Source organism: Acomys russatus, chromosome 21 (assembly GCF_903995435.1).
Source record: "Acomys russatus chromosome 21, mAcoRus1.1, whole genome shotgun sequence".
Classification (NCBI taxonomy): domain Eukaryota; kingdom Metazoa; phylum Chordata; class Mammalia; order Rodentia; family Muridae; genus Acomys; species Acomys russatus.
Window position 1 is genome coordinate 48242220 of NC_067157.1, and position 15024 is coordinate 48257243.

The window sequence follows — 15024 nt, forward strand, 5'->3', positions numbered from 1 at the left end:
ACTCAGGGGAAGGATAGCAGGCTACCAAGAAGAGACTTTATACCCTATGATCATATACAGGGGGAAGAGGTCCCCCTCAGTCACAGTCAGAGGGGTGGGGAATAGGGTGAAAGTGGGAGGGAGGGAGGAATGGGAGGATAGAAGGGATGGGATAACAATTGAGAAATAATATGAATAAATAAATAAATAAAACCAAAAAAAAAAAAAAAAATAGTTCAGGTGTGAGCCCAGCATGCAGTGGCACAGGCCTGTAATCCCAGATGCAAGTGGATCTTTGTGAGTTCAAACCAGTTAGGTCTACAAAATGAACCCAGGATAGCCAAGGCTACATAGAGAAACCCTGTCTCAAAAAACCAGTCGTCGTCATCATCATCATCATCATCATCATCATCACCAGGGAGGCAGAAACGACAGATCCCTGGAACTTGCTAACCAACCAGAGGAGCCTACTCAGCAAGCTCCAAGACAATGAAAGACTTTAACAACAAGATGCAGGGTTCCTGAGAAATAATACCTGACATTGACCTTTGACCTCCATGTACACACAAACATGTGAATGCACACATGCATGTTCAGTGATCCTAGTCTTTAGCAAAAATGACATGCTGATATGTTGATATTTCAGTTTTACTTCTGTAAGACACCTCAGCAAAAAGGCAATTTAGGGGAGAACGGTTTGTTTTCAGTCGTAACTCCAGGTTTAAGCCATCGCTGTAGAGGAAGCACCAGGTGCAGGAACTCGAAGCAGCTGGTCACATGGCATCCACAGTAAAGCACATAAAAAAATAAATAGTGTACACATGCTCACTTGCTTCCTGTGCTCAGTTGACTCTTACACAGTCCCAGGTCCTGCCTAGGGGATGATGCTGCCCACGGTGGTTGGCTCTTTCCCCACTGATAAACTTAAGGCAGTCCCTCATAAACAGGCTCCAGAAAAGACCAAAGTAGAGATTCTTCACCCAGATGAGGCTAGATTGTGCGCTAAGCTGACAATTAAAGTTAACCCTCAGGGTGGACAGTTTTTCATTCTCAGGAACACTGGCTTGCAGCATCTGTCACGTTCTGTGGTACCGTTCCTCACATGCCTGGCTGTAAAAACTACCATTCCTTACCAACTAAATGACAAAAAAAAAAAATTTCTGAGTTTGAGGTTCTCCACAAATACTTGCCATTTCCACAAGTATCTTTCTGTGCTGTTGGAAAACTAAATTCAACTTGCTAAAGGGAATTGTAAGGCATTTGCTTGGGAAAAAAAATTTTTACCTGTGACGATACACTTAAAAACTTTGCTTAACTTTTTCAGAAAACTAAGCACTTACACATTGTGTAACAGCAAAATATGGAATGAAAATCTCTCTCTGGTGGGGAATAATGAAAACAGGTGGTGGTAGTCTGCACTTGTGTAGGATCGCCTGGAAACGCAATGACAAAAGCTAAGGATAAGAACCCAGTGGAAGAGCAACACACGGACAGGAAAGCAATAAAAAAAAGAAGAGCCTCCCAGGAAAACTAAGCAGGGGTGGCCAGAGTCAAATACAGAAGAGTATTGTGGACTTGAGGGAAAGACTCCAGAGAAAGGTTGATCCAAGCCACCAAACTCTGTGTTGCTTGAAAGGAAAAGGTTCATTAGAGATTTTTCTTTATTACTCTTTTTTCTCATCGCTGTGTCAAAAATAACTAATAAAAGCAACTTCAGCAGGGAGGGGCTTATTTGGGCTCACAGTTTTAGGAAATGCATGACCATAGAGAAGGTACAATGCAGGAGGTAGGTCTACTGTCACTGTAGACCAGGAAACAAAGACCCGGAACAGGAAGCAGGCCATCTATTGCCTTCAAGGCTCACCCCTGGTGGCCTTCTTATGGTGTATAGGTCTTGTGTCTCAAGGGTTCTACAGCTTCACCAAACTGTGACCAGCAGGGGACTATGTAGTCAAGCACAGCAACCTGTGAGGGACAGTTCGGATTTAGACCATCACAGAACTGTAGGCTGCTGTCTGGAGCCACAAAACAAATTCCAGGAGGTTCCAGGATGGGTGGGGGACCAAGGAAGACTGTACAGCATTGACAACTACTGGACACAGGAGACAGACCCAGGAGACATGATGGCACCAGGCTGACTCAAGGCGGGACAATGATGGATAAAGCCACATGCTTTCTTTCAAACCGAGCTTTCTGCTTAACCTCACTGAGCTAAGTGAATGATTCAGACTTGACGGGAAATTAAGAGGACCGCATGAGATGCTCCCACTACACCATATTCTGCATTATCGAATGTCATTTGGTTCTTCCTCCTTTTCTTATTTTTGACACTTTTAAGAAAATAAACCAATTGAGATGTAATATGAATGAATTAATAAAAAAATTAAATAAAAATAAAATTTAAAAAAGAAAAGAAACTATAAATACTGCTGTCTTTCCAAGTTCCCCTCTCATCCACTTCCTCGGCCCCTCCCGGTTACTCTGACCTGAGCAAAGTTTCATTCCCACATACAGTTTACTATCTTTTAGTGACAGTCAAACCATAACACTAGTGTGGACAACTCCCATTATTTCATTTTTGATGCTTTTTCCATGTTGATGCATCTGACTATAGATCATTTTCAGTGTGACAATAAATAGATGCTCTGTGCCTTCTTTATCCAAATGAGCTTGTATGTGTTTACAGTTTGTGCTTTCAGCTATAAGTTGGCAATTAGCAACTCTATGTAACTCCCCCTGGACATACAGACGCACGTTACTCTGGACTTGCTATTAATCTGAACTAGAGTCGCAGGGTAATGCTGTATGTGTGTCTTCAAGTGTTTATTTATTTTCAAACATTCAAATTACTTTGCGTGCCCCACATGAAACATACAACGTTTTAAATTTTTTTATTGTTTGTTTATTTGTTTATCTATTTATTTTATTTGTGTGACTGTGTACATAGAGTGTCCAATACTGGTTTTATCTCATATTTTAAGAATTATATTTTCTTTTTCAATAGTACTAACTAATTTCAAGATCTATTTATACTGTTGCATTTGGATCAAGATTTTGAAAGACTCAAAAATATCCAAGAAAGATTCATAGAACTCATTCTTGATTTGTAACTACTTTTAAGACTCTCAACTCAAAGGATATCTCCTATTTTTATTTTATATCTAATCTATCTCAAAACTATGTTTGATGTGTTTTGAAAATTTTCTTAGTCAGTGTGGAAGGCTACAACAGAAAACTACAAACTGGGATGGGCAAAGTCATGGTAATGACCTCTTCCTGACGTGTAGCCAGCAATGACCTTAATACATCCTCTTCCTCAGATAACTGCCATTCACAAGAGCACCGCCCTTCTAACCAATGACCTTTCAACACATCTCTTAGCCACGTTCCATCTTGAATTGGACTAGGACTTCAGCATGTGAATATGGCAGGGGAACGATACACTCATACAGTCCATTTTGGAAAATGATTTTTGTGAAGTCTTCTCCTCCTCCTCCTCCTCCTCCTGTCTTTGGCCCTCTCCTTTCTCTCCAGTGGTTTACAGATGGCCTCTCCTTAATGAGAGCCAGCCCTACAATTGGTTGAAGTGCTCATAAGAATCTTGCATATCCAGCCACTCCCCCAATTAACTATCTTTTTAGTTGCCAGTTTTGAGCCTGCCTGCCTTTCCTTCCTCCATAATATGTCCAAATGTATAACTGTGGGCAGCGGTTTGGCAGCTGTGCTCTCTCTCTCTCTCTCTCTCTCCTCTCCCTCTCGCTCCTCCTCCTCTCCTCTCTCTCCTCCTCCCTCTCATCCTCTCTCTCTCTCTCTCTCTCTCTCTCTCTCTCTCTCTCTCTCTCTCTCTCTTCTATTTCTATCCACAGCCCTTTTCAGACACAGGGAACCTCAGTTTGCCATTGTCACCAGTGTGTGAACCTCACTTCCCCCACACATTTGCCAACTGTTTTTCTCTCCCTTCTGAATGTGCCTTAGGACACAAACAAACTTTCAAACCACCAACCAAGTACCCATGAGGTTTCAGTAATCTCTACTGCCTTTCAGGTTTGATTGTCAGAGGTGTTTAGCAAGCTTTTGACTCTATAACTTCTTGTCTTCTATCGTTGATATTTGTGTGAAGAAGACTAGAGTGTTGCCAAGTGTGAGCTCGCAGACACATGCTTGGATGGAAGGCACACGTTTCCTTTACAGTAAACCACCTTTGAAGTGACAACTGAAATGTCAACTTAGTGTCACTTCTACTGGTTATACCACCAAACATTTGTCTCCTCGCTCTCCTAAAACCTTATTTTTTTCCTCTACCTTGCAGAAGTCTCAGGCACTTTAACAACTCTCCTCTGTAAATGTCTTTTCTTCCCCTGTACTCCTCATTAAGCTAATCTTTTGAGACTCTGTCGAACACCACTTCTACGTGAAGCCTTGTGCAGCTTGGGAAGGCAGTTAATTGGCTCCTGTATAGATCTTAACTTCTCTCAGTGTTCTATATTTGTAGTCATTGGAATGAGTGCCGTGTGTGACCTCCCAAGGTCCTGCCTGGCATGTCCTGTTCTGCCTTCTGTTTCATAGATGAGGAACTTCACCACTGTAGTTACCACAGAGATCACTTATAACTGGCGCATCAGACCAAGCCTTTTGTGCAACTATGTGCTGCTTCGCTTCAGTCTCCCTTCTTGTTGGCATGTGCTGCTGATGCCTCTGAAATGGGTATCATAATTTAAATGTTTATCATCTGTGTGGCTCACAATGATGGGTATGGTACAGTAACAATGCCCACCCAAGGTTCCACACAGAGCTGTGAGTCACTTCTGTGGCCTTTTCCCCAGCCCACACACATGCTCCGTCCTTGCCCTGAGCAGATTGCCTCCCAGTGTCTGTTTAGTCTCTCATCTGTATGCAATTCCACTATTGCTGCCTTTGTCACACTCTCATCTTGTTCAATATTAAATTAGCAACACAGGATACCCAGTCTCACTACTTACAAGGTAGATCCTGGACAGTCTGAGTAACAGTCTGCTATGGCTTTATTTCCAATACTTCCAATCATATTTGGCTCCCAGCAGTCAGACTGAATCTCTGGCCCGAGACTTCAACATAAAACTCATGTATTTGTAGGCATCTTTAGCTCAGAGCCTAGTACCTAGCCCAGTGTCTGACACACAGCAATCAAAACACCATGTCTTATGTCTGTTTTTGCTTCCTATGATGGCTGTAGTTAGGAGGGTAAACTCCCATGCTGCTGCCACTGGCTAATTTGACAAACCTACTGCTGCTGGATTACTCTGGGATGTAAAATGCTCCCACTGCCCCTCCCCCAGGAAAGGAAAGTGGTGATGTTAGGCAGCCTAAAAGTTACCCCAGTGTGTTTCTTGCTCCAAAATTAGCACCTTTATAGGGGAAAAAATTGACCTGACATTAGCTGGCACTAAACCTCAGCCCACCCAGAGAATGACATCACATTTCTCCTTAAGAGCAAAACAGACTTGTGTTAAGCATGCCCCTAGCTTTACCTAACATGCTAATTTCTCAAAACTCACAGTGACTTTTTCAGCATTCCTCAACTGTCCCATGTAAATACTAAGAATCTGGGACCTAAAACAATCTCCTGTGATGGGCACTATAAGAACAGGTGCTTTCCAGTGGTAAGTTGCAAGCACCTGCCGCCCTATCCATTAACCCACCTCTAGTGGCCCTTGGGACCTTCCCAAATGAGGCTCTGTGGGAACAGACCTAAACCTGGGCTCCAGGTCAGACCCATATAGGGTAACCTTGGTTTCATTATATCATTGATGGATTATGCTGGTACCACTGACAACACAAAAGTGCCAGTTTGGTTTCACCTCCTTTCACATGATCTGACATGTGAAAACTAACCGCTTAACTTTACCCCTAACTACTACCACATCCTTGGGGCTCACACTACAGCTCAGAGAAAGGAGGCGTCAGACAGGCTTCTTTAAGGCAGGAGTATGCAGATACTGACTGCCATAATCACATAAAAACTAGACAATGCATGCTTTATGAGTAGTGGGCCAATACAGAGCCTCTTGTGAAGCCAATACAGGAAGTAGCAATAGAGATGAACATTCAGCCACTCACACCTCACAGCTGAGCCCAGACAGCATCAAAGAACACAACCCCAGTGCCAGGCATAAAGCCTATTGGAACAAAAGAACAAGCACAGTGACAGATACAAAGACTGGCAACTGCAACGAAGGAGGTATGACTTTCTTGAGTAGCCTTTGCTTCAGAAGAAGGCTTTTGTCTTCTGGCAGTATTCCGCAAAGGAATGTTATTTAAAATAAATCTTTAGGAAGCACGGTCACACAGCTTTGGTCTGAGTTAATTTTAGTGTTTCTTTTCCACAAGAGCCAACTCTGAAAGCAAGATGGTTGTGGAGCCTTGGGTAAAAGAGTAGGGAACGTCTGACTTTCCCTGTTTCCTCTGATCTCGTTATCTCAAAGTTTGACCACCCCTCTCCTTTCTCCCTGCACAGTGGGGGGGGGGGGACGGGGAGCGGGAACCACCACTGAAATTATCTAAAACCAGAGAATTTCTAGCTAAGTCTTAAAGAATAATAGATTGGTTGGTTGGTTGGTTGGTTGACTGACTGGTTGGTTGATTGATTGATTGATTGATTGATTGATGCTGTAGGTATGCCAAGGAATGCATAGATGGATTCTTAACATGTTAAACATCTCTCAAGAAACAATGACCCAGATCCCTCATTAGTGTTGTCAGACCACTGCCTATAAATTGCGGCTCCTTGTTTACTCAATAATCACTTATTAGAAAATGACTCATAGCCAAGGACCAGATACGTGTCACCAAGCATGTTCTCAGACAACTTTGGGCCAAACATGGAAGCGAGGTGGCCCATTTGGTAAAGTGATTGCTGCACAATCATGGGGACTTGAGTTTGATCCCAATCATTCATATAAAACAGTCAGGCATGGTAGCACATATCTATAGTCAGAGAGCAAGGGAGGCAGAGGTAGGAGGTCTTCTGGGACTTCCTAGGCAGCCACTCTAGACCCTGCCTTAAAAACTAGGGTGTAGGGCAACAGAAGAAGACACTTGATCTTGACCTCTGGACTCCAGAGGCACACGTGCACGTGCATGTGCACATACACAGAGAGAGAGAGAGAGAGAGAGACAGAGACAGAGAGACATCAAGGGATGGAGAGAAACAGAGAGGAAAAAAACAAAGGGTACAGTGAATCAAGGATAATGAGGTCTGCCAGCTCAAATAGGGAACAACAGAAGCACAGAGGAGAGAGGTAGGTCCAGCCAAAGTGTCAAGTCAAGACCACCCTGTTAGCCAATTACATCAAATGCTTGGAAGAGAAAGGCTCAGGCCTAGGATGTCATACAACAATGTAGGTAGGGCTAATCCAATGAACATAAACAGAGTGACAAGAGGACCACCATGAGGGGGAAATCCATGTCACACAGGGCCTTGTAAGTCATGTTTTAAACTGTCAGGTGTATAGGAAATCCAATGGGTAGCCACCAAGCCAATATAAGCTATAGGTGACACCATGAGGACTGCACTTAAGAAACTCCATCTCCCCTGGAGGAGGAGACCTGGTGGCACTCAGAGGAAGGACAGCAGGTTGCCAAGAAGAGACTTGATACCCTATGAGCATATACAGGGGGAGATAATCCCCCTCAGGAACAGTCATAGGGGAGGGGAATAATGGGAAAATGGGAGGGAGGGAAGAATGGGAGGATACAAGGGATGGGATAACCATTGAGATGTAACAAGAATAAATTAATAAAAAAAAAAAAAGAAAGAAAGAAACTCCTCTCTGTGTCTCTCATGCTCAACTGTGAATCTGCAGTCATCAACAGACTGCAAAAGAAGCTTCCTTGTCCTTGACAGTCAGTGACCGCACAGACAATGGACCTCCACATGGTTTCCAGCAGCAGTGCAAGCCACAGGCATCAACACAGCCCTCAACCACAACACATCATGACCCTAGGTGGCTGTACAGGCCAGAGACATCAACATGGCCTCTGGTAACTACACAGGCCACCTCCACTCCCACCTTACCCACCTCCTACCCTACCCCATCTCAAAGAAAGAAACAGTCTAGACAGGAAGCCATTGAAGAGAATTCTTAAAAATTGTGATGGGGATCCTGGGTCAGAATGAGAAAGGATGTAGTTTTCTTTAAGGGTCTGGCCACTGGGTGTCTGATCAATTTCCAGTGAGTTGTTGTTGCTGTTGTTGCTGCTGCTCCTCCTCCTCCTGCTCCTCCTCCTCCTCCTCCTCTTCTTCTTCTTCTTCCCCTTCCTCTTCCTCTTTTTTTCTTTCTTTTACTTTTCATTTTCTTTGTGGTAGTCACAAGGGTATTGGGGTGGACCTGGGAAGACTTCAAAGTGAATGTGCTTAGAGTGCATTATGGGAAACTCCCATAATGGAGGGCAGGAATCTACTTTAGTGTTAAGGTAGCTGGTGGACTGTGAGAAAGAGGTACCCAGATGACAGCCCAGTGAGAATAGGCAATGGCAAGCAAGTGTCACACAGCATAAGGAGTGGTACCGAGAGAGGGAAGGGATCTGTAGCACTTGGAGAGCTGACATTTCAGGCTCTAAGCTCAGATTTTGTTTTGAAAATTCCACCATTTTCTTTAGAAGAGAAAACAGATTACTAACCAGTTATAAATAGCCCAGCTTAACCAAAAAGGGCAATGCTACACATAATAAATTTTCAAATACTTAGAATCTAGTTTTAAGTTGTGGGCACCATTTGTCATACAAGTCCCAGTGATGAACTGTCTGCCTAGGAGCAGCTACAGTGCCTACGCCTATCTTCCCGACTCCATGAAGTGTAATTGGGACGTGATTAGGTCAAATGTGTCAAATAAACCTTCCAAAATGAGTGGGACAAAAATAGGTCTCCGCTGCCACATCTGACTTAGGGAACAAATGACAGCAGAAAATTGAACTAATTTTCTCAATGGAAAAATAAAAGAGAGTAAAAGCTACAAAGCAGTTGGAGGGAAATGCTTAAGAGCTGTGTTAATAGAACCTCCCAGTGCTGGTGGCAGGGAGAGAAATGAGAGGAAAACAGAAACATAGAGGGAACTGGGCCGAGGGAGGCTGGAGTACAGGGGGCCTCAGGGAATGAAAAATTCCATAAATAGCCAGCCTCTACCGAAGGGCAGATTCCACTGGTGCCCGGGACCAAGGGAAGTGGGCCACATGCCACAGCAGTGACGGTTCCAGGTCAGGGGTTATACAGGTGACACAGGTGACCACTGGTAATCCCTTCTGTCCTGTTTTTCTAATACCTGAGAAATATTTTCTAAAGATGTGAACATCTTTAGATTTCTATTGCTGTGAAGAGACACCATGACCACAGCAACTCTTATAAAAGAAAGTATTTAGTTGGGGCTGGCTTCCACTTCGGGGGTTTAGTTCATTATCATCGTGGTAGCACACAGGCAGACACGGTGCTGGAAGGTGGCTGAGAGTTTTACATCTGGAGAGGCAGGCAGCAGGAAGAGAGAGGGAGCCACTGGGCCTGGCTTAAGCTTCTGAAACCTCAGAGCCGGCCCTCAGTGACACACTTCCTCCAACAAAGCCACATGTCCTAATCCTTTCCAATAGTGCCACGCCCTGTGAACCCGTGGAGCCATTTTCATTTAAACTACCACATTATCTAAAGCTAATCACTAGTTCTTACCCAACATAGACTCCAACTGAAAATAGATTCTGAGTAGATACTAAATGGATATTTTTTTATTCTCATTTTTTAAATTAGCATGCACAATTAAGTTTCGTTATGGCACTTCCAAACAACATGTTTCCTGTTGCTGTTGCTCCTTACTGTCTTCTCCCCACTTTGAGCTCTCCCATCCTACCTCCTGCCTTCCTTTCTTCTTTGACGTTCTATGTGTCTTATCACATAGATAAGACTTCAACACTTTTCTCATCTCATTTCTTGTCTCAGGGCCTATATCCTCACTCACACTCACAAATACATACAACCCCGGTAAGCAATGGTCCATGTAGGAGAGAGAACATGTGGATTTTTTTCTTGTTTTTAGAATTCAGTAGATATTTCCGCTTTAGATGCACTCTCATTATCTTAACTTCCCCTTCCTCTAACACATAAGATGAATTTCTCCCAGTTGGAAAATTACATCCTTTCAGCAGAAAAATGCAAGTAGTGCAAGGACCATGCTGTCAGTCATGGCCCTGACAGCCCTTTTTTTTTTTTCTCTGTCCATATTAATGCATATACATATTCCTATAAGCACAGACATTTTTACAATTTCTGTGAACTTTCTGGGCTGCCAGGATGGCTCAGGAGCTAGGAGTAACTGCCACCAAGCCTGATCTCCAGGACTTACCTGGTAGAAGGAAAGACCCTACTGGAGCAACATGTCCTCTGGATTCCACATGTACATGCCAGGTGTGTGCCAGGATATGAGAGCATACGTGCACACATACATATACAAAGGAATATACACATTTAAAAATAGAAGAGTAAATGCTGAAGGGTGGCACGGCAGGAGAAGGCATTTGCAACAAAGTCTGATGACCTGAACTGTATCCCCAGAACTCATACAATACAATGGGATTCCTGATGTCCTCAAGTTGACCTCTGACCTGCTGGCATGTGTGTACTTACCTACACAAACATGGGCACATGAGCATGCATGCACATGCATGCACGTACACACACACAATATAAGTGTAAGTACAACTTAAAATTTTCATGAACGTTATTACTCTGACCCCCGACTCATCCCCTCTACACCTATGTTATAGTTTGCTTTACTCTTGATTGCAGAACCTTTTTTGTAATATCCCATACATCTCATGCTCTATCAACTTCTAGCAAGAGTCTCCACTACCACTGTACTTATTCTCCTTCCTGTCTTATTGCCTTCACTGCAACCACTCCCATTTTTGAAATCAAAATCACCCATCCATTGCATCCAAGTGACCACCTCTCCTCTGCCTTCATCTTAAATGGTGACTCTACATACCTGACTATACTCTGTGTTTTCATTTTTTGTTTCCTGCCCTGTCTGTTATGGTTTTCAATGTTTTTTTTTTTTTTTAATGACTGACAAGCTTTCCCTATTTCGAATTAGAACAGATTTACAGTGTGCTCATCATTGTACATCTGGGATGAAGTGATCAGGAAGTAGAGGTTTTACCTGATGCCCTGCCTGTTAGGGAGATGTACCTTCCAGGAACTGTCCATGGAACTCCTTTCCCCAGCACTCTTGTTCCAACTTGCCTTGACAGCCACACCCATGTGCCCAATGTGGTACTAAGTCCATTCTCATAATAAATCATTTTTTTCAAGCAGGGTTACATACAGCCTAGGCTCCCCTGGAACACACTATGAAGCCAAGGATGACTACATAATGAGTTTATTCTCCTACCTCCATCTTCGGAGTGCTGAGGTTACAGGCGTACACCACAGTGCCCAGTTAGTGTGTTGCTTTTATTCAAACCTAGGCAAGCATTCTACCAACTGAGCTGTAGCTCTAGCACCTCTACCTCCACTTCTGCATCTATTAAGGGTTATTAGATGTGCCGAAAGATACACAACCAGCAGCCACATCACTATGATAAACTTACTCATCTTTCCCTGCATATGTTCACCCATACAAATAATACACTTGCTCAATGTAGTTATCTATTTCAGGCTAACGGACAGCTGTAAGTGCTTTTAAAAGGAATCCACAATTGCAATACAGTTATCAATAGAAATTGCCTTATAAGAACTGATAAGAGGTTTTGCAATATCATAGTTAACATCAAGGTTATATTCCTTGCTCTCTGAATAGCCAGAGGTCTTACGTGCTCAGAGGCCATAGACTTAAACCCTGGTAATAGGGTCATTTGATTGCACTGAAGCTAATGAAATGGACAAATAGGGACTTAGGGTCAACTTCTCTGTTACTTTACTTATTCATCAAACTGGAAATATATAAATCCTGGGGTGTTCCAAAGGGACTCACATTGCCTTCGGTAGCCATAATTGATGTCAGACTGCCGGAAACAAAGGCTGGAAAAGAAAAGATATTTTCAATTAAGCCTAGGCTTATACCACTCATAAAAGCACACTCTTATTTACGTAGACAGAAGAGGTATTGACATTGTGAAAGATAAGTGCCACAATGAGGACAATCCATTAATCGTTTTCATCTCAATCAGGAAATCAATTGTCTTAAAATTGAATTCATAAAATCAACCAGTTTTATCTGAACATTGTCAGTATTTTCACGGCAATGAACATGAATATGACTTAGGCACTTTATTGCATTTGAGGGATTAGGTTTTTTGAGATAAGAAAACATTTTGTTCTTCATGAAGAACAATGTGAACACATGGGGGACGTGAATTCATTAAACCGTTGCTATTATCAAATGTGACAAAATGCTACCAACCACCTCAGAAAGTCCCGGCTGTGATATCAAGAGGAGCCTTTTTAATGTGCCCACTTTGTAGTGGGTTACCTGAAAAAAACAAGACACTCTGTGGCTTCGAGAAAAGCAAACGAAAACAAAAGGGGGAAACCTGGCCTCTCAAGACACTGTTGATATCCCAGAAGCCACTGAAATGCCTGAAACCAGAGCAGTCCCTAGCCTGCCTGGTGACACCAGCTCGGATTCACCCCCACTCACTCGATCTCTTACCACAAACTTGAAGACTGCCACCACTTTTTTTTTTTTTTTTTTTTTTTTTTTTGGCAATTTGTATCTTTAATACTTTACACTGGTATTAACATGGGTTTCATTTGAGTATATTTATGCAAATAGGCCTTGTTTTTAAAATGCTTTCCTTGGGCCCAAGGATCCTTCCATCTTTGCTTGCTCAGCACTGGAACCACATGTCTCCACACCTGCACAAGCACATGCCACCACACCTGCACAAGCACATGCCACCACACCTGCACAAGCACATGCCTCCATACCTGCACAAGCACATGCCTCCATACCTGCACAAGCATATGCCTCCATACCTGCACAAGCACATGCTTCCACACCTGCACAAGCACATGCCTCCACACCTGCACAAGCACATGCCACCACACCTGCACAAGCACATGCCACCACACCTGCACAAGCACGTGCCTCCACACCTGCACAAGCATATGCCTCCATACCTGCACAAGCATATGCCTCCATACCTGCACAAGCACAAGCCACCACACCTGCACAATCACATGCCACCACACCTGCACAATCACGTGCCACCACACCTGCACAAGCACATGCCTCCACACCTGCACAAGCACATGCCACCACACCTGCACAAGCACGTGCCTCCACACCTGCACAAGCATATGCCTCCATACGTGCACAAGCACATGCTTCCACACCTGTACAAGCACATGCCTCCATACCTGCACAAGCATATGCCTCCATACCTGCACAAGCACATGCCACCACACCTGCACAATCACATGCCACCACACCTGCACAATCACGTGCCACCACACCTGCACAAGCACATGCCTCCACACCTGCACAAGCACATGCCACCACACCTGCACAAGCACGTGCCTCCACACCTGCACAAGCATATGCCTCCATACGTGCACAAGCACATGCTTCCACACCTGTACAAGCACATGCCTCCATACCTGCACAAGCATATGCCTTCATACCTGCACAAGCACATGCCTCCACACCTGCACAAGTACATGCCACCACACCTGCACAAGCACATGCCTCCACACCTGCACAAGCACATGCCACCACACCTGCACAAGCACATGCCACCACACCTGCACAAGCACATGCCACCACACCTGCACAAGCACATGCCACCACACCTGCACAAGCACATGCCTCCACACCTGCACAAGCACATGCCACCACACCTGCACAAGCACATGCCTCCACACCTGCACAAGCACATGCCACCACACCTGCACAAGCACATGCCTCCACACCTGTACAAGCACATGCCACCACACCTGCACAAGCACATGCCACCACACCTGCACAAGCACATGCCTCCATACCTGCACAAGCACATGCCACCACACCTGCACAATCACATGCCTCCACACCTGCAACAATCCACAGCCTCACACCTGCACAAGCACATGCCTCCACACCTGTACAAGCACATGCCACCACACCTGTACAATCACATGCCACCACACCTGTACAATCACATGCCTCCACACCTGCACAAGCACATGCCTCCACACCTGTACAAGCACATGCTTCCACACCTGCACAAGTACATGCCACCACACCTGCACAAGCACATGCCTCCACACCTGCACAAGCACATGCCCACCACACTGCACAAGCACATGACACACCCACCACACCTGCACAAGCACATGCCACCACATGCACCTGCACAAAGCACATGCCACGACAACCTGCACAAGCACATGCCACCACACCTGTACAAGCACATGCCACCACACCTGTACAATCACATGCCTCCACACCTGTACAAGCACACGCCACCAAACCTGGGACATCCATATGGGTTCTGAGGATTGAACCGGTGTCATAGTATTTTTATGGCAAGCATTTTCTCTTCCCAGGCCTAGTTGCATTTATTTTTTTTTTCTACAAATGCCATAGTTTCATTATTTCTTTATGGCTGAATAAAATCCCATTATATATATTCATCAAGCTTTCTTTATCCACTTATCTAACCTGGCTCCATTTCTTAATTATTGTGAATAAAGCCACAATTAGGCACAGACATGCACATGTCTTAGAGCCTTTCGGCCTCATACCTGATGTAGTATGGTCCTACTTTCTAATATCAAAAAGATCAATTTATATAGATGCAAATAAGGCATTTATTTATAAAATACAAAGGGAACACATTTAAGCACTTACTTTTCAGTGTATTTACAACAAAAGTCACAAGCTAGAGGAATTGTCTATGCATTTACTACACACCAATAAGAAAATAATAAAGTAACAGAGAAGGGAGTGACGAAAAATTCAAGTGATGTACGCTTAAACATTAGCAGTAAAATAAGTACAAAATAAAACAATATGACTCCATTCAAGACTGAGCAGCAAAAGCTAG

The 15024-nt window shown here is 43.9% G+C and overlaps 1 protein-coding gene across 9 annotated transcripts in view; it reads right to left on the reverse strand.

Annotated features, from left to right (window-relative positions):
- Ipcef1 (interaction protein for cytohesin exchange factors 1) overlaps positions 1-15024 on the reverse strand; it is a 155265-nt gene that overhangs the window by 73855 nt on the left and 66386 nt on the right. For all 9 annotated transcript variants that reach the window (XM_051164429.1, XM_051164434.1, XM_051164431.1 and 6 more), the window contains one exon: positions 11970-12016. In XM_051164429.1, coding sequence (XP_051020386.1) covers positions 11970-11987 — 18 coding nt within the window. In that variant the 5' untranslated portion in view covers positions 11988-12016. The remainder of the gene's footprint in view (positions 1-11969; positions 12017-15024) is intronic.